This window comes from Osmerus mordax, chromosome 5, assembly GCF_038355195.1.
Source record: "Osmerus mordax isolate fOsmMor3 chromosome 5, fOsmMor3.pri, whole genome shotgun sequence".
NCBI lineage: Eukaryota > Metazoa > Chordata > Actinopteri > Osmeriformes > Osmeridae > Osmerus > Osmerus mordax.
In genome coordinates this window covers 5,052,069-5,075,321 of record NC_090054.1, presented here as the reverse complement: position 1 = coordinate 5,075,321, position 23,253 = coordinate 5,052,069, and the positions used below count along the sequence as shown (strand labels likewise).

General features: G+C 46.4%; 1 protein-coding gene across 4 annotated transcripts; it reads left to right on the top strand.

The window, feature by feature from the left end:
- Nucleotides 1–191: 191 nt before the first annotated feature.
- ldb1a (LIM domain binding 1a) lies at nt 192–20,795 on the top strand. 4 transcript variants are annotated; one of them, XM_067236295.1, is made up of 12 exons: nt 192–271; nt 3,086–3,193; nt 11,220–11,322; nt 12,223–12,267; nt 12,382–12,457; nt 12,720–12,822; nt 13,237–13,409; nt 13,957–14,079; nt 14,226–14,303; nt 15,259–15,382; nt 15,608–15,750; nt 17,598–20,795. In XM_067236295.1, exons 2-12 carry the CDS (start codon nt 3,166–3,168, stop codon nt 17,829–17,831), a joined length of 1,230 nt encoding a protein of 409 aa, XP_067092396.1. In that variant the 5' UTR covers nt 192–271; nt 3,086–3,165; the 3' UTR covers nt 17,832–20,795. The 4 variants fall into 4 exon arrangements, with proteins under 4 accessions (XP_067092396.1, XP_067092394.1, XP_067092397.1 ...); XM_067236293.1 differs by having other exon boundaries at nt 193–271; nt 15,608–15,756; XM_067236296.1 differs by having other exon boundaries at nt 195–271; nt 15,608–15,756; nt 18,575–20,795.
- Nucleotides 20,796–23,253: the final 2,458 nt, after the last annotated feature.

Sequence of the window (23,253 nt, the reverse complement as noted above, 5' to 3'; positions counted from 1 at the left end):
AGAGAGGGAGAGAGGAGGAGAGGGAGAGAGGAGAGTAGTGGTTCAGACTGCTGCCTCTGCGTCATATTTATACCCCTAGATCTGCCCCCTCCACCTCCTCCTCTTTTCCTTCTCACTCTGCACGCCACTCCGTCCACTGTGTTTGTTTCTCTTCATCCCTCTCTTCACCTCTCTCTCCAGGTGTCCAGTGTGTTGTCCGTGGTCGATCCTGCTGGGCTGTGTGGACGACCTCGGGGGTCTTAGAGGCTGTGTGGACAGAAACAGAAAGGAGGTAAGCACAGAGGGATTTGGAGTGCATTTTTGATGTGTGTGTGTGTGTGTGCGCGGGGTGTGTTTTTGTGCGTGCGTGCGCCTGTGTCCCCCCGATTGTTTATGTGCGTCTGTTTGTTTGGGTGTGCGTGTGCGTGTGATGTGTAGAGGATCCATAAAGACAAAAGCCAGGGTGAGACAGGTAAGTAGAGCTTTTGAGATGGATCTACCAGTGCTTCTCAGACTACACCACAAGGTGACCATGCTGTTGTTGTTTACGTATGTCTGGACAAGAAAAGGTCCAGGCAGTGGTGTCTGTGTTTTGTTGATGATGTGTTTTCAGAGGTGATATGCAACCCTTGTCAGAGGAGTGTGTGTTTGGGGGAAAGGGGTTGATTTGTCAGTAATTTTTCTGTATTATCGAGGTGAAACATTCTCAGCCATATGTCAGCATTGGTTTGTGGAATGCATGTGTGTGTGTCTGTGTATGTGTGCACTTGGAATGCTTTTCTGTCCAACTATTACAGCGTGTCTCACTCAGACCAGGAGAGACACGGAGGGAGACCATCTTTATTTTTACTGAGGCGTCTGACTCAAGATTTGACTGTGTATGTTCCTGTTGGAGAGAAAGAGGGAGGGAGAGAAAGATTGAAGATGACAAAGACCGAGAGTGAGGGCGAGAGAGTCAGAGACAGAGAGTGAGAGAGTCAGAGAGAGAGAGAGACAGAGAGAGAGTGGGAGAGAGAGTGAGGGTTAGGGGTGGGGGTGAGAGAGAGAAGCTAAGAGAGAGAAAGAAGCAGAGAGGAGAGCGGGAAAGGGAGAGAGAGACAGAGGGAAAGAGAAAGAGACTGAGATACTGTGGGCAGAGAGAGGTTGATTGTGTAGTCAGTAGAGAAGCACATTCCCTTAGGCTCACAGCTTCAAAGCCCAATATCTGGCACTGGAAAAAGCAAGCCATTTCCTAAATCACACGCAAACACTCACTCCTACACACAAATACACACACACTCATATAAACAGGCACAAACACACTACACATGCAACACACTCTGTGGCTTTCTACTCATGTCTGCCTTTGTTCACAGTTCGCCATTTTAAAAAGCCAGAGATCCTCGATATGCATCAGAAGACAAGGTGTGTAGCAGTCACAATAAGGGAACAGATAAAACGAAAACAGAGTGACAGACAATGAAGAGAGAGAGAATGATAGAGGGAACATGATAGAGAGAACATGATAGAGAAAGACTCGTAGAGATGGAATCATAGAAAAATAATATAATAGAGAGATAGTAAATACAGCATGTAGAGAAAGAAATACATAGAGGGTGGCATAAAGAACTCAGAGAGAGAGAGATATGACAGACCTAATGGGTTTCCTAGCTGCTAAGCCATCAGTCTGTTGTCTGACAGCATGTACGACACTCGCCTGAACAGTGTCTGTCCCAGCACTGGCGTGTGGGGACCGCAGCTGTCACACCTCACTGAGGGCTTCCTGTTGAGTCTTACTGGGGGGGATCCTGTATGAAGCAATAACAAGGATCTGGCATTGAGACCCACTGGGTGACTGTGTGCATGTGTGCGTGTGTGTTTGGGAGAGATCAAGAGGATTTTTGCTTCGTTCCAGAGCTCCACTCCAGAGTCACTCAGTAAACCAGGACGGACGTCTCATAGTGCTGAGGACTGTGTGTGTGTGTGTGTGGACATGTGCAGGTGTGTGTAAAGTTGTGCGTGTGTGTGTGTATAGTTGTGTGTGTACATAACCGTGTGACAGTGAGTGTAATGGCATGTATGTGTGCATTAGTATACCTTAGTGGTGTGTGTATGAACTTGTGTGTGTGTGCATGAGAATCTGTGAATTAAGTTGTTTGTGTGTGAATGAGTAGTTGTGTGAGTACAACGTAGTTGTGTGTGTGTATTAGGGTACGGGAGTATGTGTGTGCTTGTGTAGTGGGGTGTAAAAAGGTGAAGGTGAAAAGAGGGCAAAGCGATGAAAACAGAGCAAGAAATAAAAGACAGAGGCAAAGAGAGAGAGAGCAAGAGAAATACATTTAGAGAGAGAATGAGCAGGGCTGACTGACAGGCTGCAGTAAAGTAATTCTGTTTACATGCCGCTTCTACGGTGATCCTGTGAGTGTGTGTGCGCGTGTGTAAGTGCGAGAGAGAAAGAGAATGTGTGTTCTCGTGTCCCTGCGCGCTCCAGGTGGGCTTTGCATTTTTAATCGATACTGTCTGTAGTGATTAACACCCTTGTTCTCTTCTCCTGGCAACAGAGGGGGTGAGATGGAGGGAGAGAGACAGAAAAAGAGATGGATGACTGAGATGAAGGCAGGAGGAGGGGAGAGATCAGTCATGCAAGAAGCAAAGTGTGTGTGTGTGTGTGCGTCTCTGTGCATGTGTCTGTGTGTGTTTATGTGCAGTAATGACCCTCTGCCTCTGGGCTCCTACTGAGTGTGTTTATCTCCCTTAGCAGCGGGCAAAAATAGATGCTGAGTCTCTGCAACATATACACACACACACACACACGTCTCAGTGGTCACACACATCTCCGTCTCTATCTTTTTTTTCTTTCATCTCTCTCTCTTCGCTCTAATTGTCTCCCGCCTCCCATCTTTTACCCCAACTCTTGCCCTCCCCTCTTCCCTCGCTCCCCTCTTCTCTCTCCCCTTCTCTTCTTGTCTCCTCCCACCAGTGTCACAATTTGCATGTTAATGAAGCAGTAGTTCCTGTTTCCTGCTTTAGAGAGGCAGAGTGAGAGTGCTCTCGTTCTGTTTTCTATTCCCTGGTTTACCCCTCCCTCTTACTCTCCTCCCTCTTGTCTCCCTCTCTCCGTGGGTAGTGCCGTGTTGAAGCTACAGTGAGTGCTGTGTGGAGTGAAGGCAGCTGTTTCGTGCAGAGCAGAACCCAACATGTGAGAAGATGTCTGTTGGAGGCTGTGCTTGCCCTGGTGAGTAGCCCCTCTCCCTCTCTTTCCCTCTCTTCATCTCAGTCTGTTCACTGGTTCTTACTCTTTCACTTTCTTTTTGTCTCTCAAAACCTTGTTGTCAACAAGGTGACTTGTGTAGAGGTGTTTACAGGGGCTGGGTACAGCATTCCCCAAGTGTATTTGTGTGTGCTTGTGTTTTGTGCCTGAGTGACCTGTCTGAATCTGTCAGTGAGAGATGAGAGAGGGCGAGAGAGAGAGCGAGAGAAAGAGAGAATGACCGAAAAAGATGACAAAGACAGAGAGGAATGGAGTTGCTTGCCAGGGAACAGAACACGTCCAGGCTCCAGGCGTCATGCTAAGGGTCCTAGTGACTGACTCTGCTGGTTAGCTAGTCTCTCTCCTGCTACCTCACTGCTCTGAGTCTGCTGGTTAGCTAGTCTCTCTCTCCTGCTACCTCACTGCTCTGAGTCTGCTGGTTAGCTAGTCTCTCTCTCCTGCTACCTCACTGCTCTGAGTCTGCTGGTTAGCTAGTCTCTCTCATTCCTCCTGCTTCATCCTCCACATCAGCGCAGTCACTCACACCTCATGATGGGTCTTTTATGAGTTCAACCAGGCAAGGTGGTTTCTTAGCATGGAAAGTCAACTCTCATGCAGTTACAGTACATAGACATTCAGTAGTTTTACACAGTAGATGTTTGTCAGAGACCATCCATATGATGTTTAAATATGGTTTGGTACCTGGTAATGTGGATATGTGATGATAGACCTTGGACTTAGAGGAGGGAGGGAGAGAAAGAGGGAGAGAGGGGTGAGTGATGGAGAGAAAGAGAGAGATTGCGTGTTTGTGGGCGATTCTTCAGGCTACAGAGCAGTCCCAGGCACATGTAGAGACACAGCCACAGTGAAAGATTCAAAATACGTGTTGAAGTCATGTAGCTCGTTCTCTGCTAAAGAGCACAGAGGGAAGCAGCGTCACACAGAGATCTAATCACAACATCCGTCCTTGGAGCCCCAGAGAGAGATGATTCGATTTCAAACCCAGTATCGCCCTGACCAGGTCCAGGCTAGGTCACAGGAGCTGTGGGTGGTGGTGTTGACGCTTCACTGTGACAGAGATCCAGACACCAAGGAGGCATTTGTAGGGAGAGGGGGGATGGTCTGTAGAGAAGTGGAGGAGTGACTACCTTCTGCAGGGATTCCTCTCTTTCCTTCTCTTCTCTTGTTGTCTCTTCTTTCACTCCCCTTTTCCCCTTGTCTCTCTCCTGTCTCTCCCCCCTTGGTTTGACTGGGCATTTAGCAGACTTGTAAAGTTCTAGCACAATCCACAAGGAAGCACCATTCAAGTCGAACACCAGGTTCACAGTTTGCTTTTCTCCTGCAACACACAACCAGGCTACATGGTGTTGAATACGGTAAAGTATTCTAACATATATTCAGAGAATAACTTGCTTGGGCAAGTTTGAACTGGTGGAGCTCCACTGAGCCCACAGCACATTGCTGTGTGTGTAGTGATGTGTGTGCTTGTAGCGGTATGTGTGTGTGTGTAACAGTATGTGTGTGTGATGCTTCTCTCAGAATGAACACTGTGAGTAACTCTCCAGCTGCTTCAAACACACCAACCAGCAAGAGTTTGGTACGAGTTTGTATCAAACCCTGCCGTTTACAAGGATGCATGCTTAAGCTCAGTCATGGAAATTTCCAACAACGTTATTTTAGAGAAGGAGAAGAATGTGAGAGAGGGGAAGAAAAATAGAAGAGAATGAAAGAAGGAGCGAGATGAGTCATAAAGAACAAACACACATACTGAGCTGATGTAAATTGGGGCAGGTTTGTTTACATTCCTGTATGATGTGGGACAGAGGAATCCTTCTCTTTGTGTGTTTACGTGTGTATTTGTGTGTGTGTGCATTTGTTTGTGTTTGCATGTGTCTGTGTGTGCGTGCATGCGTTTGTGTGTCTGCATGTGCGTGTGCGTCTGCAAGTCTCTGTTGGTCTTGGGTTCGTGTCAGATTGAAAAAGATCCTCCCGTACACAGTTCATTGGTTATGGAGACTAAAGTATTGCCTCCAAGTTAAAGTCAAGCACCTAACTCCCTCCCTCCCACACACACTCAGTGAAGCCCTCCCTTTGCTTCTCACTCTTTTCCTCCCCCTCTTTCTGCCACTCTCTCTCTTTCTGTCTCTCTCTCTCACACACACACACAAATTCTCTATCCAACGGCTTTCTCTTGCAGCTCCTGCCTACCCCACTTCCTTCCTCCCTCTCCTTCTATCCCCCTCCTTCTCTCTGCCACCCCCGCACCCCCCCCCCCCCCCCCCCCCCCCATCCCTCCATAGTGCAGTGTGCAGTAGCAGCAGCGGTGATGGGGCTGCCTCATGCAGAAAGTCACATGGCTGCTGATTGGAGCAGAATCAAAGTCACAGCAAAGCCAAGATGGCATCCGCACAACATAACTGCTCTGCTGTTACGCAATAACAGAGAGTGAGTTAGAGAAGAAAGACAGACTCTAACTCTTCCCTCTGTCTGTTCATCATCCTTCCCCTCCTCTCTCTCCTCTCTTCCTTTCCTGCTAGCCTCTCAAAGCCAGATTGAAATGGCTTTCTGTAATGAAAGAGTGAATAAAGAGACCCCATGGGAGAGAGCTGTGTGGGAGGCAGGGAGACAGGGGGATAAGGAAAAACACAGAGGGGGGGGGAGGGGGGGAGCGAAATAAAGGACTGGAATCATTGCCTTAGTGATGTCACCTGAAGAAGTCTCTTGTCTACCATATTTCTGTGAAAGTACCAAGTCAATGAAGTCAGTTGCCGAAAACAAATTCAAGGCAAAATACGTTTTTATTACAGATCTGTAAGGTGCAGGTGTCTGACACACATCACCAAGGGTCATGTTCTCATGAGCCAATATAGCAGGGTATAGATCAAACATTGTTTATTATATTCAGAACATTAAAAAAAACTGTATACAAATAATAAAGTAATCATTAGTTGTAATCTTTATTTTTTGTTAATTGATCAGATTTGATGACAGACCTTTTCACACCTCAGTTTCAGGGAGAAAGGATGGCACATGACACATATTTCAAAACTTAACTGTAAAATTTAAAGCATATGGTTGACAAAAGCTAAACAGACAATGTTTCAAATTAATTTCAGTCTACTTCCTGGAGTAACTGACTCTGTTCAAGCCTGCGAGATTGACATTGGCTAACCATTTATTTACACAGGAAACCAACCAGATAAGAGGTTGAGGTGAACTTTCAAAATGTTAAATCCACCCACTCCGATAAGACAATTTACTCCCCACGAAGACCCAAGGCTGCACACACACACACACATTGCTCTTGTTTTATAGATGCAGTCCAGGGTTTCCCGCAGAAAATTTGTTAGTTAAGGTAGTAGGGTGTGGTTTGCCGTCAGACCGGGGGGGGGGCTAGTTTGTGCGATAGACTAATGCGGGGGGGGGGGGGGGGGGTTGTTTGTGCGATAGACTAATGCGTTCTGCAGAGAAGGGATACTGGCGTTTTGGAAAGGAGGGGAGAAAATAGGACAGAGTAACACGGCGGATAATCGCTATTAAAACAAAATAAACTTAAAGATTTTGTTATTTATTTTGGACGACGTGGTTAAGGCGGCAGGCGTGTGTTGCTTAGGCGGCCGCCTTAACTGAAAAGTGCTGCGGGAAACCCTGCGGTCACCACAGATGGGTATGAGGAGAGAAGGAGGAAAGGAAGGTTGAATGGAACTGGTACTTACTGATGTTGGAGCACGGGCTTGGTAACGGTTGGTTTTGGCCAGTGTCGAAACAAAGAGCTGTTAGGGTCATGGCAGCCTGCTGGTCGTGATGGCAACAAGGAAGCAGAGAGAAGAACAAACACAGCTCTCTGTGTCTGAACAAACCTGGCATACCTGTCAAGGAGGCAGCACTGAAGAGGGTTACATGGGGTTGGTTAGGGTTAAACCAAGATGAGACCAAAGGTTGGATAGGGTTAGTTAGGTTACACCAAGGTTAGACCAAGAGTTGGGTTAGAGATAGTTAGACCTGGTTAGACCTAATTAGAGATGGCTAGAGATGGGGTTAGTTCTGGTTAGAGATGATTAGACCTGGTTAGAGATGATTAGACCTGGTTAGAGATGGTTAGACCTGGTTAGAGATAGTTAGAGCTGGTTAGAGCTGGTTAGAGATGATTAGACATGGGGTTAGACCTGGTTAGAGATTGTTAGAGAAAGGTTTGGGTTGGGGCTAGACTTTGTTGATCCGAGAATTGGGTTAGGGTTGAATAGAGTTTACAAAGTATCATAGTGAGGGAAGAATATGGAAAAATCTTCAAGTTTGCTGAGAATGAACCTAGTTAACATGACTGGCACACAGTGTCTGCTAGCTCAGTGTTATCTCACTCTGGCAGCCTTATTGCTAAAAGCAGTGTGTTTGTGTGTGTGTGTGTGTGTGTGTGTGTGTGTGTGTGTGTGTGTGTGTGTGTGTGTGTGTGTGTGTGTGTGTGTGTGTGTGTGATGAGTTTGACATTCACTGACTGCAAATGATGAGGGTACCCATGGAATGATTTAGTTTGTTTTGTCATCACATACCTACAAATAAACATATATAGTTAATATATGTATTGAAAACCCTTCAAAATGTGCCATACTTTTGGTGAAAGTGAACATGTGTATGGCTTGACCCACTTTGGAGAGCATGAACAAGCGACACTAGTGCAGAAGTAGTTTGTATCTTTGGCCAGCAGACGTCGCTGCTGTACTGTGTATTTCCCGTACATCAGCCCAAATGTGACCCATCACATGCCCCTCACAATGGGGCAGACAGCAGGCCTGGAATTAGTCAAGTGGAGGTCCTGTGGTGGACCCATTCCCAGCACTCAAAAATAGCCTTTTGTTTTTTCTCTGTATTAGTTATTTTTTTGTTTCCTTTAATTTTATTTTGGGGGGGCTTTTCTTTTATGTTGTTTCGTTCCTCCCCTTTTCTTTTAATTTGACATCCATATTATTGTTATTTCATTATTTCAATGTGTCCACAAAAAGGGGATTTCTACATTAGTGCTGGGTAAAGCTGGTCTGCGATTTTGTGGTATATTTTTCTCTCTATTGACTTCACTTCACAGATAATGACTAGACGGAACACACACAGTTGTAGAAAATAATCTATATGCTTGATGAACATGTGAATATGAAAAGGTTCAGTCTGTGTACTACACACTGAATTGTTTATTTTACCCATATTTTACATGGTCAGCAAAATGCAGCTGTAGCGTAAGTCTTTGAATGAATGATTCATTGTTATTATTCTAATATAGTATTTCTTAGTGACTAGGCTGCTGTGACTTGAGTTCTTGTTAGTAGTGATGCGGTTGGGGGAAGGGTGTAGCTGGCTCGCCAGTGACTGCGGATTACGGAGAGATTGAACATTGTTGGGGGTGCACTGGCAGTATCTGGGATTTATACCGACAGGAAAACAGAACGAGGGGGAAGCTTGATCGGAGACGGGGGCCATTGTTCGAGTCTGGCGAGGAACAAAGGGGGCTTGCTTCCATCGCTAACTGGCGTCCTCCCTTACTTTAAATCTACGTAGATTTTGAAAAGTAATAATTATATAAAGAAAAATATTGCAAAACCTGGAGAGTATCGATCTGCTTCACTTAACGATGCTTTTCGTTCAGTTTGGAAAGGAGAACTAAACTGACGACGGTGCAGAAGGTTCTGCAAATTAGGATAGCCAGCGAGCTAGGACTTACCGAGCGGCGGTGTTGAAGCACCGCGCATCGGTGCTATTGGAACGCCGCGCTTCGGCGAACACTTCTCGGCAGGTACGGTATTGGTTTACAGGATGCATCAGTACACGTTCACTTTGGTGTGTGAATTTTCGCTTGCTGATGGTAGGTCACTTGTCGAGTCTTTACGTCCATGAACACTCATGCTAGTTTGCTTGGCGGCAGCAGTCTATCGGTCGCGGATGAGGATGGCAATCAAGCTTGTTCTCCAGATATTGTTGCGGCCTTCGCATTTTCTGCTGTTGTTACAAGTCAGATTTTGATGGTTTATTTTAAAGCTTAGGCTATCCAACAAGCCTGGATGGTTTATAATGTTAACTTCCAATAAAGCTACTGTGTTGTTGCCGGAGTAGCCAGCTTCCTACTGTGGCTGAATTGTCCAGTTATGCTTTATTTCTGATTGAGGGACAGATTTTCGAAACAGTAATCGCTCTGTATTAAGTTCCAACTAGTAGGCCTAGTACTATGGGCCACGGACCACTCTTTCACCAGGCACCCCAGATACCCTTGAACAGATGGATAGATAGATGGGTTGGGTGGCGCAGGCATCTTGTTAATGAGTGGGTCCTTAAATACACCAAGGAAGGATAAGAACGTGGACATAATGTAGTATAGGACCTTAAGGTCAGACGAGATGGGCCAGTCTTTTGTTTTCAGATTCAGGAGTCTGTATGATATGTGTCTGTAGAGTATAATGTTCCGACTTCTTATTTGGTGACCCAAACTAGCCACACTTAATGACTTGGCATCTCACACTTTCTAAGGTAGAGTTGTGAATTACACATTGGGATGACCCTCCCAGTCCAAACCACATTGACAGAAACATAATGTTCTCATAGATCAGTAGAAAATGGCCCACTCTGTTGCTTTACTCAGGACATGCATGTGGTAGTCTACCCACATATCTACCTGGCTCAGTATGTGACCCAATGAATGCTGTCTGGCGTTGGTGGCTGTTGTATGGGAGGGGAGTGGCTGAAGGGTCAAAGGCCATTTATGTAGACTTGGGGGGCTAGAAGTGGGATCACCTCCTCAGTAAGGGGTCAGGGGGAGGGTGGTTTCAGGGTTCCTCGGTGGACCCTGAAACAAGAGAGAGAGATAATTGGAACGAGGATTAAGCAGGAATATGGTTTGAGTGGGCGGATGCATGTCTGTGTGTGGCTGAACTTTGAGTACGTAACAGTCTGCTTTAAGAAATAAGTGAGTGTTAAATATGGGAGTGTGTGTACTGTGTATAGGGGGTTGACTTCCTGTTGAGACCTTGAGGTGACAGGGAGGATGGGACTCTTGTGCAGCTTTTGGGCTTGCTGCTACCTTTTAAGTGAACATGCTTCGCACCAGGTGGGGTTGTTGAGGGTTGGTTCTGTGGCCACCTGGCATGGTGACATCCAGACCACGACCAGAGATGAACTCTCACTCTTCCGATTGGTGGAAAGGAGGGCAGATCCGCAGCACAGTGCACATAACCAAGCTTATCTCTTTATCTCTCTCTCTTTCTCCCCATTCCTCCCTTTCTCCCCCTCTCTGAACAGGGGGCCTGTGATTGTGCAGTCTCCTTCAGCAGATTGGGAGAAAGGGGCCAGAGGGGTGTTGGTCAGCACGCTGTGTGTTGCTGAAGCCTTAATGCCTTAGCCGGGCACTCGGGGGTTAACAACAGCAGCCTGATAGAGGGAGAACGGGAGAGGGGGATGGGCAGACGAGGCGACCAGAGGGGGGAGAGGAAGAGAGAGACATGCACACGGAGGAGGACTCAGTATGTTGTGTTGCACGATCACATGAAAGACCAAGTGAGAGAGAGAGAAAGAGATGGAGAGAGAGAGAGAGACAGAGAGAGAGAGACAGAGAGAGAGAGACAGAGAGAGAGAGACAGAGAGAGAGAGAGAGAGACAGAGAGAGAGAGAGACAGAGAGGGAGAGAGAGATGCATAGGGACACAGAGAGTAAAGGTTAGCTATAATGAGGAGTGAGATTGAAACAAAGAGGAAACAGTAAATACAGGATTCTCTCAGTCCCTGGTTATGAAAAATAGACCAGGGGTTTTTCCCTCACAGAATAATAAGATTATTTAATGTATTTATTTGCTTTAGACAGCTAATTGCTAGATACACTGCCCCTAAGGGGAACATGTAAATCATTTGGATGGAATAAAATATTTCCCCCAGTAACGATAACAACATCATTAAAAGCTCTCTACTTTGAAATGGAATAATGGACCATGACTCATTTGACAATAAATAATTGATGTGAATGTGTTTGTCTTTGTGTGCAGGCTGTTCGTCTAAGTCGTTCAAGCTGTACTCCCCCAAGGAGCCCCCCAACGGCAGTGCCTTCCCCCCCTTCCATCCAGGCAGCATGCTGGACAGAGACGTGGGGTAGGTGCCCCTGAGTGGAGGACAATAGAATGTCAGAAAACAATATAATAGAGTAGAATAGTATAAAGATGTGGGTCAGGTTCTTGGACCATCCTCTGGCTAGAGTAGCACCATAGATATATATATATATATATATATATATATATATATATATCTCACTCGCTCACCCATAACATTGTGTTGGTGCTACATGTACTTTTTAAATGATCATAACTTGCTCAATTTTCAACCGATTTTTAAACGGTTTGGTTTGTTATCAACGTCAGAGATAAAAAATAGAATATAAGTGTGCAGTGGCATAACGACATCTGACGTTGATAACAAACCAAACCGTTTAAAAATCGGTTGAAAATTGAGCAAGTTATGGTCATTTAAAAAGTACATGTAGCACCAACACAATGTTATGGGTGAGCGAGTTGACTGTAGCAAGATGGCCGCCATGTGCGGATGTTCGACTCCGTTGTCCGGCAACGAGGATGAGACATCTAGCCTTTATATATATCTATGAGTAGCACAACATAGAACTGAATACAGTAGGACATGATATAGTAGAATACACTATAATAGAGTAGAATAGAATAGCTCAAGGCAGAATTCTGGACAGACGTGGGTAAGGCCCTGAAAGAACCTCCTGAACCTAGAGTAGAATATAGTAGAATACAATAGAATTTTATAGAACCGAATATAATGTTGTAGCACAGAGTAGAATAAAGTAGAAAAGGGTAGAATAGCTCCTGGCTGCATGGTGGACAGAGTTGTTTAGAAGAACATACCAGAGTAGAGCAGTGAGTGGGAGCCAGAAAAGCTTCATGGCCATGCATGACTCCTGCTGGTTGAGCCCAAGTTCAGTTCCAATTAAATTCTATTTAACGATTCTCTTCACCGTGTTTGTTTTGCCAGGCCGACGCCCATGTACCCTCCTTCATACATGGAGCCAGGAATGGGGTGAGTACACCTGCCCTCCCCAGCATGTCTGTCTGGCTCAGGAAACCTAATTGGAACTGTTGTTGGACAAGAAAGCTGACTTTGTTGATGGACGGTGTTGTGAATGTGTTACAGGAGACACACGCCGTATGGAAACCAGACAGACTACAGGATATTTGAGCTCAACAAGCGACTACAGAACTGGACGGAGGTGAGACAGTGCAGGTCATTTCTGAGACGCCAGCACTGCTGCATGACATCACTTCCTGTTCATCTGACAGCAAGCTGAGGACTCTTCCCGTGGTGGAGTTCATGAGCATAAAACACTCACAAAGCTTACTCTTATGAGCACACAAATTTTTCCAATTATGTGAGCCAGTGACTGATGGGTTGATTGAAGGGTTAATTAGACACTTGATTGGTTAATTGATCAATTGGTTCGGTTGGTTAATTGGTTGGTTGATTCATTCCAGGACTGTGACAACCTGTGGTGGGATGCCTTCACTACAGAGTTCTTTGAGGATGATGCCATGCTCACCATCACCTTCTGTCTGGAGGATGGTCCCAAGCGCTACAGTAAGAACACACACACACCGAGTCCTACAGTAAGGCCAGGGCTAATAACTAATAATATTAAGAATAAGAATTCAATATTTCTTTTTGAACCTTTTCAGTTCCAAAACGGTAGTTGACAGGTTCACGTCTGAAACACTATGAACACAAAACCTGTTGTAGCTGAACTCTGCATGTCTCCCATTTCGATGCTAAGCTAACTGCCAACGCACACCACACGTTCTCATCCACACTAGCTGTCTACTGCACCTAGATAGACAAAGGGGTTGTTCATGCCTTGGTGATAGCAAAATCATCTATAAATGACAGCCTAAAATAAATGTACAGACTTAAAACCAAACAGTAGAGCCAGTTCATGTGTTGGTCTATGGCCTAGTGTGATGAATTGGAGCTGAACCCATGTTGTGTTCTGCGCAGCCATTGGCCGGACCCTGATCCCACGCTACTTCCGAAGTATATTTGAAGGGGGCGCCACTGAGCTGTTCTACGTGCTCAAGCACCCCAAGGAGTCCTTCCACAGTAACTTTGTGTCCTTGGACTGTGACCAGTGCACCATGGTCACCCAGAACGGCAAGCCCATGTTCACACAGGTACACTGTCTGGATTCTAATACACACCATACGCTCTGTTACTAATATATACACCATACGCTCTGTTACTAATATATACACCATACACTCTGTTACTAATATATACACCATACGCTCTGTTACTAATATATACACCATACGCTCTGTTACTAATATATACACCATACACTCTGTTACTAATATACACACCATACACTCTGTTACTAATATATACACCATACGCTCTGTTACTAATATATACACCATACACTCTGTTTACTAATACATGTAATACATACTATGTTATGACTACATGCACTCCATACATTCTGTTACTAATATATACACTCTGGTTACTAATACACTATGTTACGACTACATACACTCTATACACTGGTTACTAATACATACACATTATACAGTTTGTTACTAATACATACACACTATACTCTGTAAATGTAATCTTCAACTATATGCACTCACATCTGATATCACACTGATGTCTAGCCTTAAATAGATGCCGGATTAATCATACCGGCTGAATGTGACCCCTGACCTCTTCCCCCAGGTGTGTGTGGAGGGCCGTCTGTACTTGGAGTTCATGTTTGATGACATGATGAGGATCAAGACCTGGCACTTCAGCATCAGACAGCACCGAGAGGTGCTCCCCAGGAGCATTCTGGCCATGCACGTGAGTCTCGCACACACTCACACACTCATTTGTAGCCTACACACTCAACTTGCACACACTAGCCCCCCCCCTCACACACACACACACATGGTGCCACACACAAGCACATGATGACACTGCCATGCTGTTCATCCTCCCACCTCCAGGACCCTCAGATGCTGGACCAGCTGGCTAAGAACATCACCAGATGTGGTCTGTCCAACTCCACACTCAACTACCTCCGGGTGAGTCCAGGAAACTGGAGCCAGACTGGGTGTCCTCCTGCATGGCCATTAACAGGGGCGAGGCCCTGGGATACACAGTGTGTAGGAACTGGGATGGTAGTTAAACATGTGTTTCGTAGTGCGAAAGGCACTAGTAGGCATCTAACTGTCTACTGTTTTCTTTTTCCCTTTTTTGTCCTTTTCCCATCTCCCTCTTTTTTCCTATACCCAACCCTTTCTGTTCCTTCTCTCCTTTTTCCCCTCATTAACTCTCTCCCTCTGTTCCTCCCTTCCTCTGTCCCTCTCTCTCTTCCTCCCTTTGTCTCTTCCTCCTTCTCCTATATTTCTCCCCTGCTCTATCCCTCCCTCCCTCTGTCTCTCCCTCTCCCTCCCTCTGTCTCTCCCTCTCCCTCCCTCTGTCTCTCCCTCTCCCTCCCTCTGTCTCTCCCTCTCCCTCCCTCTGTCTCTCCCTCTCCCTCCCTCTGTCTCTCCCTCCCTCTGTCTCCCCCTCCCTCTGTCTCTCCCTCCCTCTGTCTCTCCCTCCCTCTGTCTCCCCCTCCCTCTGTCTCCCCCTCCCTCTGTCTCCCCCTCCCTCTGTCTCCCCCTCCCTCTGTCTCCCCCTCCCTCTGTCTCCCCCTCCATCTGTCTCCCCCTCCCTCTGTCTCCCCCTCCATCTGTCTCCCCCTCCCTCTGTCTCCCTCTCCCTCCCTCTGTCTCCCCCTCCCTCTGTCTCCCCCTCCCTCTGTCTCCCCCTCCCTCTGTCTCTCCCTCCCTCTGTCTCCCCCTCCCTCTGTCTCTCCCTCCCTCTGTCTCTCCCTCCCTCTGTCTCCCCCTCCCTCTGTCTCCCCCTCCCTCTGTCTCCCCCTCCATCTGTCTCCCCCTCCATCTGTCTCCCCCTCCATCTGTCTCCCCCTCCCTCTGTCTCCCCCTCCCTCTGTCTCTCCCTCCCTCTGTCTCCCCCTCTCCCTCCCTCCAGCTGTGTGTGATCCTGGAGCCCATGCAGGAGTTGATGTCCAGACACAAGACCTACAGTCTCAGCCCCCGGGACTGCCTCAAGACCTGCCTCTTCCAGAAGTGGCAGAGGATGGTGGCCCCCCCAGGTAGAATGATCATTTAGCAGACGCTTTCATCAAAAGCGACGTACTGGGGAGGGTGTGGGGATATTTGAACCTGCAGCCTATTGATATGCAGTCAAATGCCCTACCACTGAGCTATACCTATCCACCCACACACGCACACAATGACGCGCGCACACAACCGCATGTCCACGCACACACAAACCACACCTGCCGTCTCTGTGTTTAAATCCCCCCCGGCCGCTCCAGCCGAGCCAGCCCGCCAGGCCCCGAACAAGAGGAGGAAAAGGAAGGTTTCCGGCGGCAGCACCATGAGCGGAGGAGGGGGCAATAACACCAACAGCAACAGCAAGAAGAAAAGCCCCGCCAACACCTTCGCTCTCTCCACCCAGGTACCTGTAAGCAGACCATCTTCATCACCTTTACATTCACCTAGACCCCCAGCTGCTTTGTCACGGCAGATCTAGGGAGGTACATATACCAGATCTGCATGTATACAGAGAGACCAGATGGCAGATCTAGATGTATCGAAATAGATCTAGCTGGCTCTAGATGTATACAGACAGACGTACCATATCTGCATGTAAAGGGAGAGACATACCAGATCTCTATACCTGTAGAGAGGGGAGAACCATATCTGTAGAGATGGACCTGTAGAGATGGACAGACTGGATCAGTAACTAAAGATTTACAGAGATGGACACACCTGATATATAAATTGGCATCTGGAAATAGACGTAGCATATCGGTAGGCAGGCTCTGTGGGTAGATGTTGACCGGGGTAGTCCAGGTCCCCTCAGGTCTGCAGTCTCTCTTGGTTGAGGACAGAGCTCTTAACCACACACCGGGCCCATCCTTTCCTTCCTTTCATTTACTACTTTTCTTCTTTCAATCCTTTTGGCCTTACTTTCCTCCTTCTGTAACATGGCTGGATAGTTGAACAGTGCTGCCTTCCTGTTACCAATTCAGTCATGTCAGATCATGGATATCAGGAAGGAAGGGAGGGACGGAAGGATTGATCCATTTTAAGGGTAGTGTAATTGACTCAAGTTTTCATCTTAAGGTAAGGAATTGGTGGATGGGGTGCAGCAACCTGGTTTAGGATTGGATGGGGTTGAGTAACCTTGCCCATGAGAGGATGGGTTTGAGGAACCTGTTCCTGGACTGGTGTCTAGAAAATCCTAGCCTGCCTTCCTCCATTGTGTTAGAACTTCCAGCCTGTAACCAATGAGCCTGTCAGAGCACACGATTCGCATGCAGCACAGCAGCCATTGGTTGGTTGAGTGAGCGAGCGAATGAGACCCGAGGTGGAATGAAAACCCCATGATGCAGCACTCAAGGATTAGGGACTCAATGCCGGCCAATCAGAAATGGGGAAAAAACCCTGTTGCAGGTACCATCCAATAGGAATGGGCAATACAACCCTTAACCTTGAGGCAGAGGTTGTGGCTACTGAAATGTACACTCTTTTTAATGGTCAGGGTTTGGGGTGTTGAGCATTGGGGGGGGGGGGTTAGGTCTTGAACGCTGAGTATTAGGGTGTTGGTTTGGGGTATGTTATGGGTTGGGTTTGGGGTATTGGAAGATTGGGGTATCAAGGTGGTTAGTTTGGGGTGGCTGGGTCTTTCGGGGCGTTAGTTTGGGGGGCTGGGTATTAGGGGGTTGGGATATTAGAGGGTTGAGGTTGGAGGGGTTGGGTTTGGGGTATTGGGTGGTTGGCATTTAGGGGGAGTTGAATGTTGGGTCGGGGGGTATTGTCATGTCGGAGGGTTGGGGCATTGGGTTTGGGGTATTGGCGGGTTGGGGCATTGTAGTTTTGGGGGCTGGGTGCCTGCGAGGTGCCTGTGAGCTAGAGCTGTGTGTTGTTGTGAGTGGGCTGAGCATGGATGAAACTGACTTCTTAATGAATCTCCTTTACATTAGAGCCAGACACAGAGCTTTAGTTGAACGATTGTGTTTTATGTACATAGCGGAATTGACATCCTCCCATCAGTAAGATTTTGGGAAGGCAGATTCTGACTGACATTTAGTCAAAGGTCCCATCTAATCACTCGGGTCCAGTACCCTCAACATCCCAACATGCATCCTTGGTAGTTCCAGCCAATCGCCTGTCTCAGTCCGCCATGACAGACAGACACATAGACAGACAGAAAGTCAGGCCTCGCCCCGGGCCCTCTGCCCCTCCGCCCCCCCTTTCCTGGGGATAATGTGTGCCGGCCCTTGCTGTCGTCCCCTTTAGGACGTGATGATGGTGGGAGAGCCCACTCTGATGGGAGGGGAGTTTGGTGACGAGGACGAGCGTCTGATCACGCGTCTGGAGAACACGCAGTTTGACACAGCCAACGGGCTGGAGGACGAGGACAGTTTCAACAGCTCGCCCGCCCTCGGCGGGGGCCACTCCCCCTGGAACAACAAGAACCCCAACAGCCAGGAGAGCAAGAACGACAACCCCGGCTCCCAGGCCTCTCAGTAGGCCCCGCTCAGCCCCCCCTGCCCCCTCCCCCCCCTCCCAGCCTGCTGTCTCGGTACAGCCCACAGCCCTAGTACAGTAGACAAGCTCACTGGTGGCTCACTCTTCTGTTCGTGGTTGTGCTGGACCTGTACCGGACTGTTCTTCCACCCACCCTAGACTGACTGGAGCGTGGAGGACAGGGTGGGGCAGATAGGAGGGGGTGGGTCGGACCTTTTTGTTTTGTTTTGAAGGAGGAGGGTAGGATGGGGGGGAAGGATGACAACATGGTAGAGATTGTGTGGTAGCTGTGACGACAGTTTCAGACCGTTTTTGGCAACATACTCATAATCACCGGCTCCCTCTCTCACTCTCGCACATGCTCAGTGGTACTCAGCCCCGGCTCTCGTCTCATGGCTCCTTGCACTCCCCAATTCTGTGTGTGTGCGTGCATGTGTGTGTGCCAGACAGACTGCCCGTCTCTGTGTCTGTCTCAGAGCTCCGTCTAGCCAGTGATCCGAGTGCGAGCCTTGGCGGCCATGTTGGCGGTTCTTGTTCCAACCTCGGGTCTCTGTGTGCGTTTCCTTGACAACGCACCTCTTGTTTGTGTTGTGCTCGTCTCACAGGGAAGAGAAATGCTTCTTTAGGTCTAGTCAACTCTCAGTCACTAGATACTAAAACCTCTACAACAACAATTCCAGTATTGTGTGCACCACAGCATAAATCCAACGCTCAAGTTTTTAAAAACTAAATTATTTGTTTTGTAGGACCTGGTTGGAACAAAAACCTGTACAGTGCCGGAGCTTGAGGACCGGAGTTGAGAACCACTACGCTAAACATTAAAAACACACTGACACACACACACATCACACACACACATTCACACATGCATACACTTGCACACAACACTTGGAAACAGAAACCCTTACCTACATGCATACACACACACATACACACACACACAGCGTAAGGCATTGAGATACTGGAGAGGGTGTTCTCGGCGCGTCTGGACCTCAGCACCAGACGCTACTGAAGTGGGTTGATTACTTTCTATGTTCTTAATTTTACTTTCAATGTTTTTATTTTTATAACAATTTCTTAAGGAATAAACAGACAAGCAAGCAAACAAGCTAAACAACATGATAAACACCCCCAAATATTCTTTGCACTGTTTTCCACTCTTATCTTCATTCTATTTTTATTATAAATTGAAGACATATTTTGTTTTTTCTATTATCGCTGATATAAGAATGAAATAACAAAACATCTGGAACATGTCATTGGAGATGAGAATCTACGGTATTATATATGTTGTATAAATATTACTGTTAAGATAATTTGTACACTGATGATGATGCATATTATTATTGTTATGATGCTTCCAGCTTCCATGTACGTCTATGTTTGATATGTCATCTGTCAATGTCAGACGATGTATGATTCAGATTCGCTTCTTAAAGGAACCGTCCACCCTTTGTTAATGTAATGCTGAATCAGGGTTGGGGGAGAGAGCTGCTATATAGACAAGGCTCTTTAAAACCAACACACTAATGACCAAGGAGAGGGGATTCAGAAAGCACTTGTGCTGACGATAAATGGTTTTTGGTGAATACAATATGAAAAAGAACGAAAACAAATTGTTGGAAAGATTTAGTCGTCAATTTTACCGACTAAAACGGAGAGGGTGTTATTAAGGTGTGCAGGTGATCTGGAACGCCTCCCCTGGGACTGCAGCTGCTCTGTGATTCGCTGAGCTCCCCCTCTCTGGCTGACTGTACATGTCTGATCTCTCACCTCCATCCAGACCCCCAGGCCCTTCTGCTCTCTCTGTCTCTCTTTCTCTCGGTCTCCCTCTTTCCAATTTGCTACTCCTGAAAGTTTTGAAAAATACATTTTGACAGCATTGTTGTAAGATATAAAATGGAAAGGGTAAACAAAAAAAATAAAATAAAAACTTTTCTATTAACTTAAGTTTCCAAGGATAACGTTTTTAATCACAGTTTAGAGAAGCTACAGACCAAGAATCTTTGTGCGACGCAGGCAGTATGTCTAAATGTTTTCTATACAGAATTATTTTACCTGGGCTTATCCCACCCCCTTCCCCATGTTTGTGTCTGTGCTTGTATATTTGAGGTTGTAGTTTCTGTACGACTGCCCTGTTCTGTAGCCTTGTTTTTGCCGCCAGCCATGACACTCCCGTCTCATGTATAAAGATGAAATGAACACATCTTTTTGGTTTTGTTGATATGATGATTTTAAGGGTACAATCACAGGTCAGGAGAGAGAAGCTCGTCTTTGGTTAAACATACAATGTATTTATTTTTCTATAGTCTTCACTCCCTTTTTCCTGTGTACAGTCTCCTCAATGTCTTTGTCACAAGGAGAGGTGCTGCTGGGTTGTTCAGTGTTCTGAGGTGGACACAATGGCAAGAACTGACTTGGTGTTCTAGACCCAAGCTCATTGTCACCATAGTCAGAACCCCTGGATATTATGTTGATATCAAAGAATCATCATCATGTATCCCTAAGTCATTTTGGCCCTGTTTTTTTTGTTAAAGTCATCGATGAAATAATTCCGTTTGGTTTTTAAAGTGTTTGCCAGAGCAGTTATTCAGGCCCTGCAGTTACGCAGCCTTACCACCGGGCGTCGCCCTACGCAGCACGGAACACTGAGCAACCCATCGTCATCGGCTCTGTCATGGAGTCATGCACATTCTAAACCTCGAGTGTCTCGTTGAACCTACACACTCTGCTGTACGTTGTTTTGAACGATCGTTGTTGTCTGTTCCCTCTGCGGTTGAGGCACAGCACTTCAGGAGACTGGTCAGAACTCCAACATGGCCACCTGGACCCCCTTTTGAGGGTGGTGTTTGAGATGTATAACATTTCCCTGTATCACCCATATAGGGAGTGATTTATCTATTTTGCTGATAGTTTTCTGTTATTGGTTATTCATGTGAGGTATCAATAAAGACAAATTTTCACATATACAAAGATTGACTGAGTTTGGGTTTGTTGTTGTTGTTGCGTTTTAATAAATGTGATATCGGGTGCTGTGTTGCCTACAAGCCCTTTGAATTATAGGATTTACCTTAATCTTGTTAAGAGTAGAATGTGATTTTAATTATAGGATTTTATCCCAAGTGGTCCATACGCAATATATTTTCTTAACTCTCCAAAATGACACCCAATACATTTCACCCACTGAAATCAATGCTGAATGTCAAGACTATTAATGGAACTCAGCAGATGTGATGTGGGCAAAGCTGATGAAATGACGCAAAGAGGAGGATGACAGCTGCAACAATGGCCGTGAAGCCAGAATTGATAACTTTGCTACAGTGATGATCTATTCCCTGGTTGCAAAGACAAGGATAGCTGACAGGAAGGTGGGTGTTGCTAAATCTGACAGTTGAAGTATTGCGTGAGAGGAAGGAGGCGCTTTCCCAAATCTGATTCATGTGCTAGTTTTGCCAAATGGCAGCAGTCGTTTCAAACGTCAAGAGTTTTGCTGACGTGTAAAACAACTCTTAGGCCTCAATTTAGATCCAATCTCACATGTACACCACCATCACCAGTATCATTTGAATACTTGGATTTTGCTATCATGATTGACAGATGGAAGCCAGATGTTCGTTCACAGAGATATCGAGGGAGGGAGGGAGGGAGGGAGGGAGGGAGGGAGGGAGGGAGGGAAGTGTCAGTGACCATTAGAATTGCTGCAGAGTTGGTGTCAGGGCAGATTAAAGGTTAAGCATTTAATTGATGTAACTGGGCTGGCGAGGTAAACTAGGGTTGAAGTGATAGGCTGATTACTGGCAGCTTCAGAAGACTAGCAGAAAGATCTTGAGTGGTGGAGTAGAAACCAAGACGAGAACTGAGGAGAAGACAAAGAAGACATTGATGAGAGGAGACAAGAAATTGAAGGTGAGTAGAGAGGCCATACTGCTACACTTCAGCCTGAGAAAGCTGTCTTGTTTAATCCCAGTTGGAGTTGTGAAAGAGTATGCAAAGTGATGCAAATGATTGTGGAGTTCACCAACCTACTGTCACAGTATAATGTTTAGTATTTACAAAGAAACATACTGTGAATGCCTCAGGGTGTTTCATGAGATTTGCCAGACATATTTTGGTCTTAATGTCACAACTGTGTCTTTGTATTTTATCATCATGCCATTACATGCTGGCTCTCAACCCAACAAGAGAGAATACCCTACGATGACCTTGCCCATCATCAACAACAACAACAATATCATTCTGAGCACTAGAAGTAGCAAGTATTATGTCGAGCTCCAGTTGCCAGTCACCCTTTGATTGCTCTGCTCCCCATAACAGGCTGTTGTTTGCCTGTCAAGGCCTGTCCTGCAGGTTGTAATGATCTCTCCATGGACAACTCTGTTGTTGTTGCACGTTTTCTACAGCCCTTCAGGCAGCAGGGACCAGAGCAGCCAGAAAGAGGGTTACAACTGGAGGATTCACTCTCTCCAAACGCTGAGATAAACTGCTCTCTCTGAACATGATCATCATTTTTATGTATATACCGTTTAAAGTGGCTGTAAAGCAGTACTGAAAATTAGTTGTAAGTTCCTCACACCACAGAGTGTTGTTAAATACAGACAAGTATGTTAAATTAGGCTTTGAAATCGTGAGAAAACCAGCAGTCTTCTCTGCTTGATACTGGGGGGGGGGCGTGTCATCTGAAGGAGCTGAAGCTCCGCCCCCTCTAATTTATTGAATTTAGCAACAACAGCAACAACTAGCTAAATCAATTGCAGATATAAGAACAGACCTACCTGCAGTCTCTGAGTGTTTCATGTGTTAATTACTTTGTCTTTGCATCGTACCAGCTGAGTAACAGAATGCAGGTTATATAAACCGTCTGTGATCTGACGTAGATAGGTTGGGTTTTGCCCCGCCTAAACAAAACCTGAGCTGAAAACGGGTGAGAAACGGTCTAACTCCACATTTCAGTGGTACAAAGGTTTAGAGCTTTGCACATGCATTCAGCAACTCATTTCACATGTATATAATGTACTGAGAAGCAAATCATGGAGTTTGATTTACAGCACCTTTAATCAATGTATTTGGAACTAAACTAAATGTAATCATTAGATAACAGTCTTCAACTCAAACCATTCCAAGCTGATCAAGGAACGTTATGCATTACGTAATTATGTCATATCAACCACATATCCGAGACTTCTGATGAAGGAGACAAGAGTTCCACGTAGCGACACACAGGGGAGGATGCAGGGAGTAGGCGCTGTGCCAGGTGTATTGGCTGACCAGACCTGACCAGAGAGGTTGAGCTGTGGGTTAATCTGCTGCTGATCTGGGTGTTGGCACACTGTAGCAGAGGCTCCTGCTGCTCTGCCTTCCTTCACCCAGCCCAGCACCTGGTCGCTCTAATGGGATTGGAAAGATGTGTCCGGCGCGTGTGAAACAA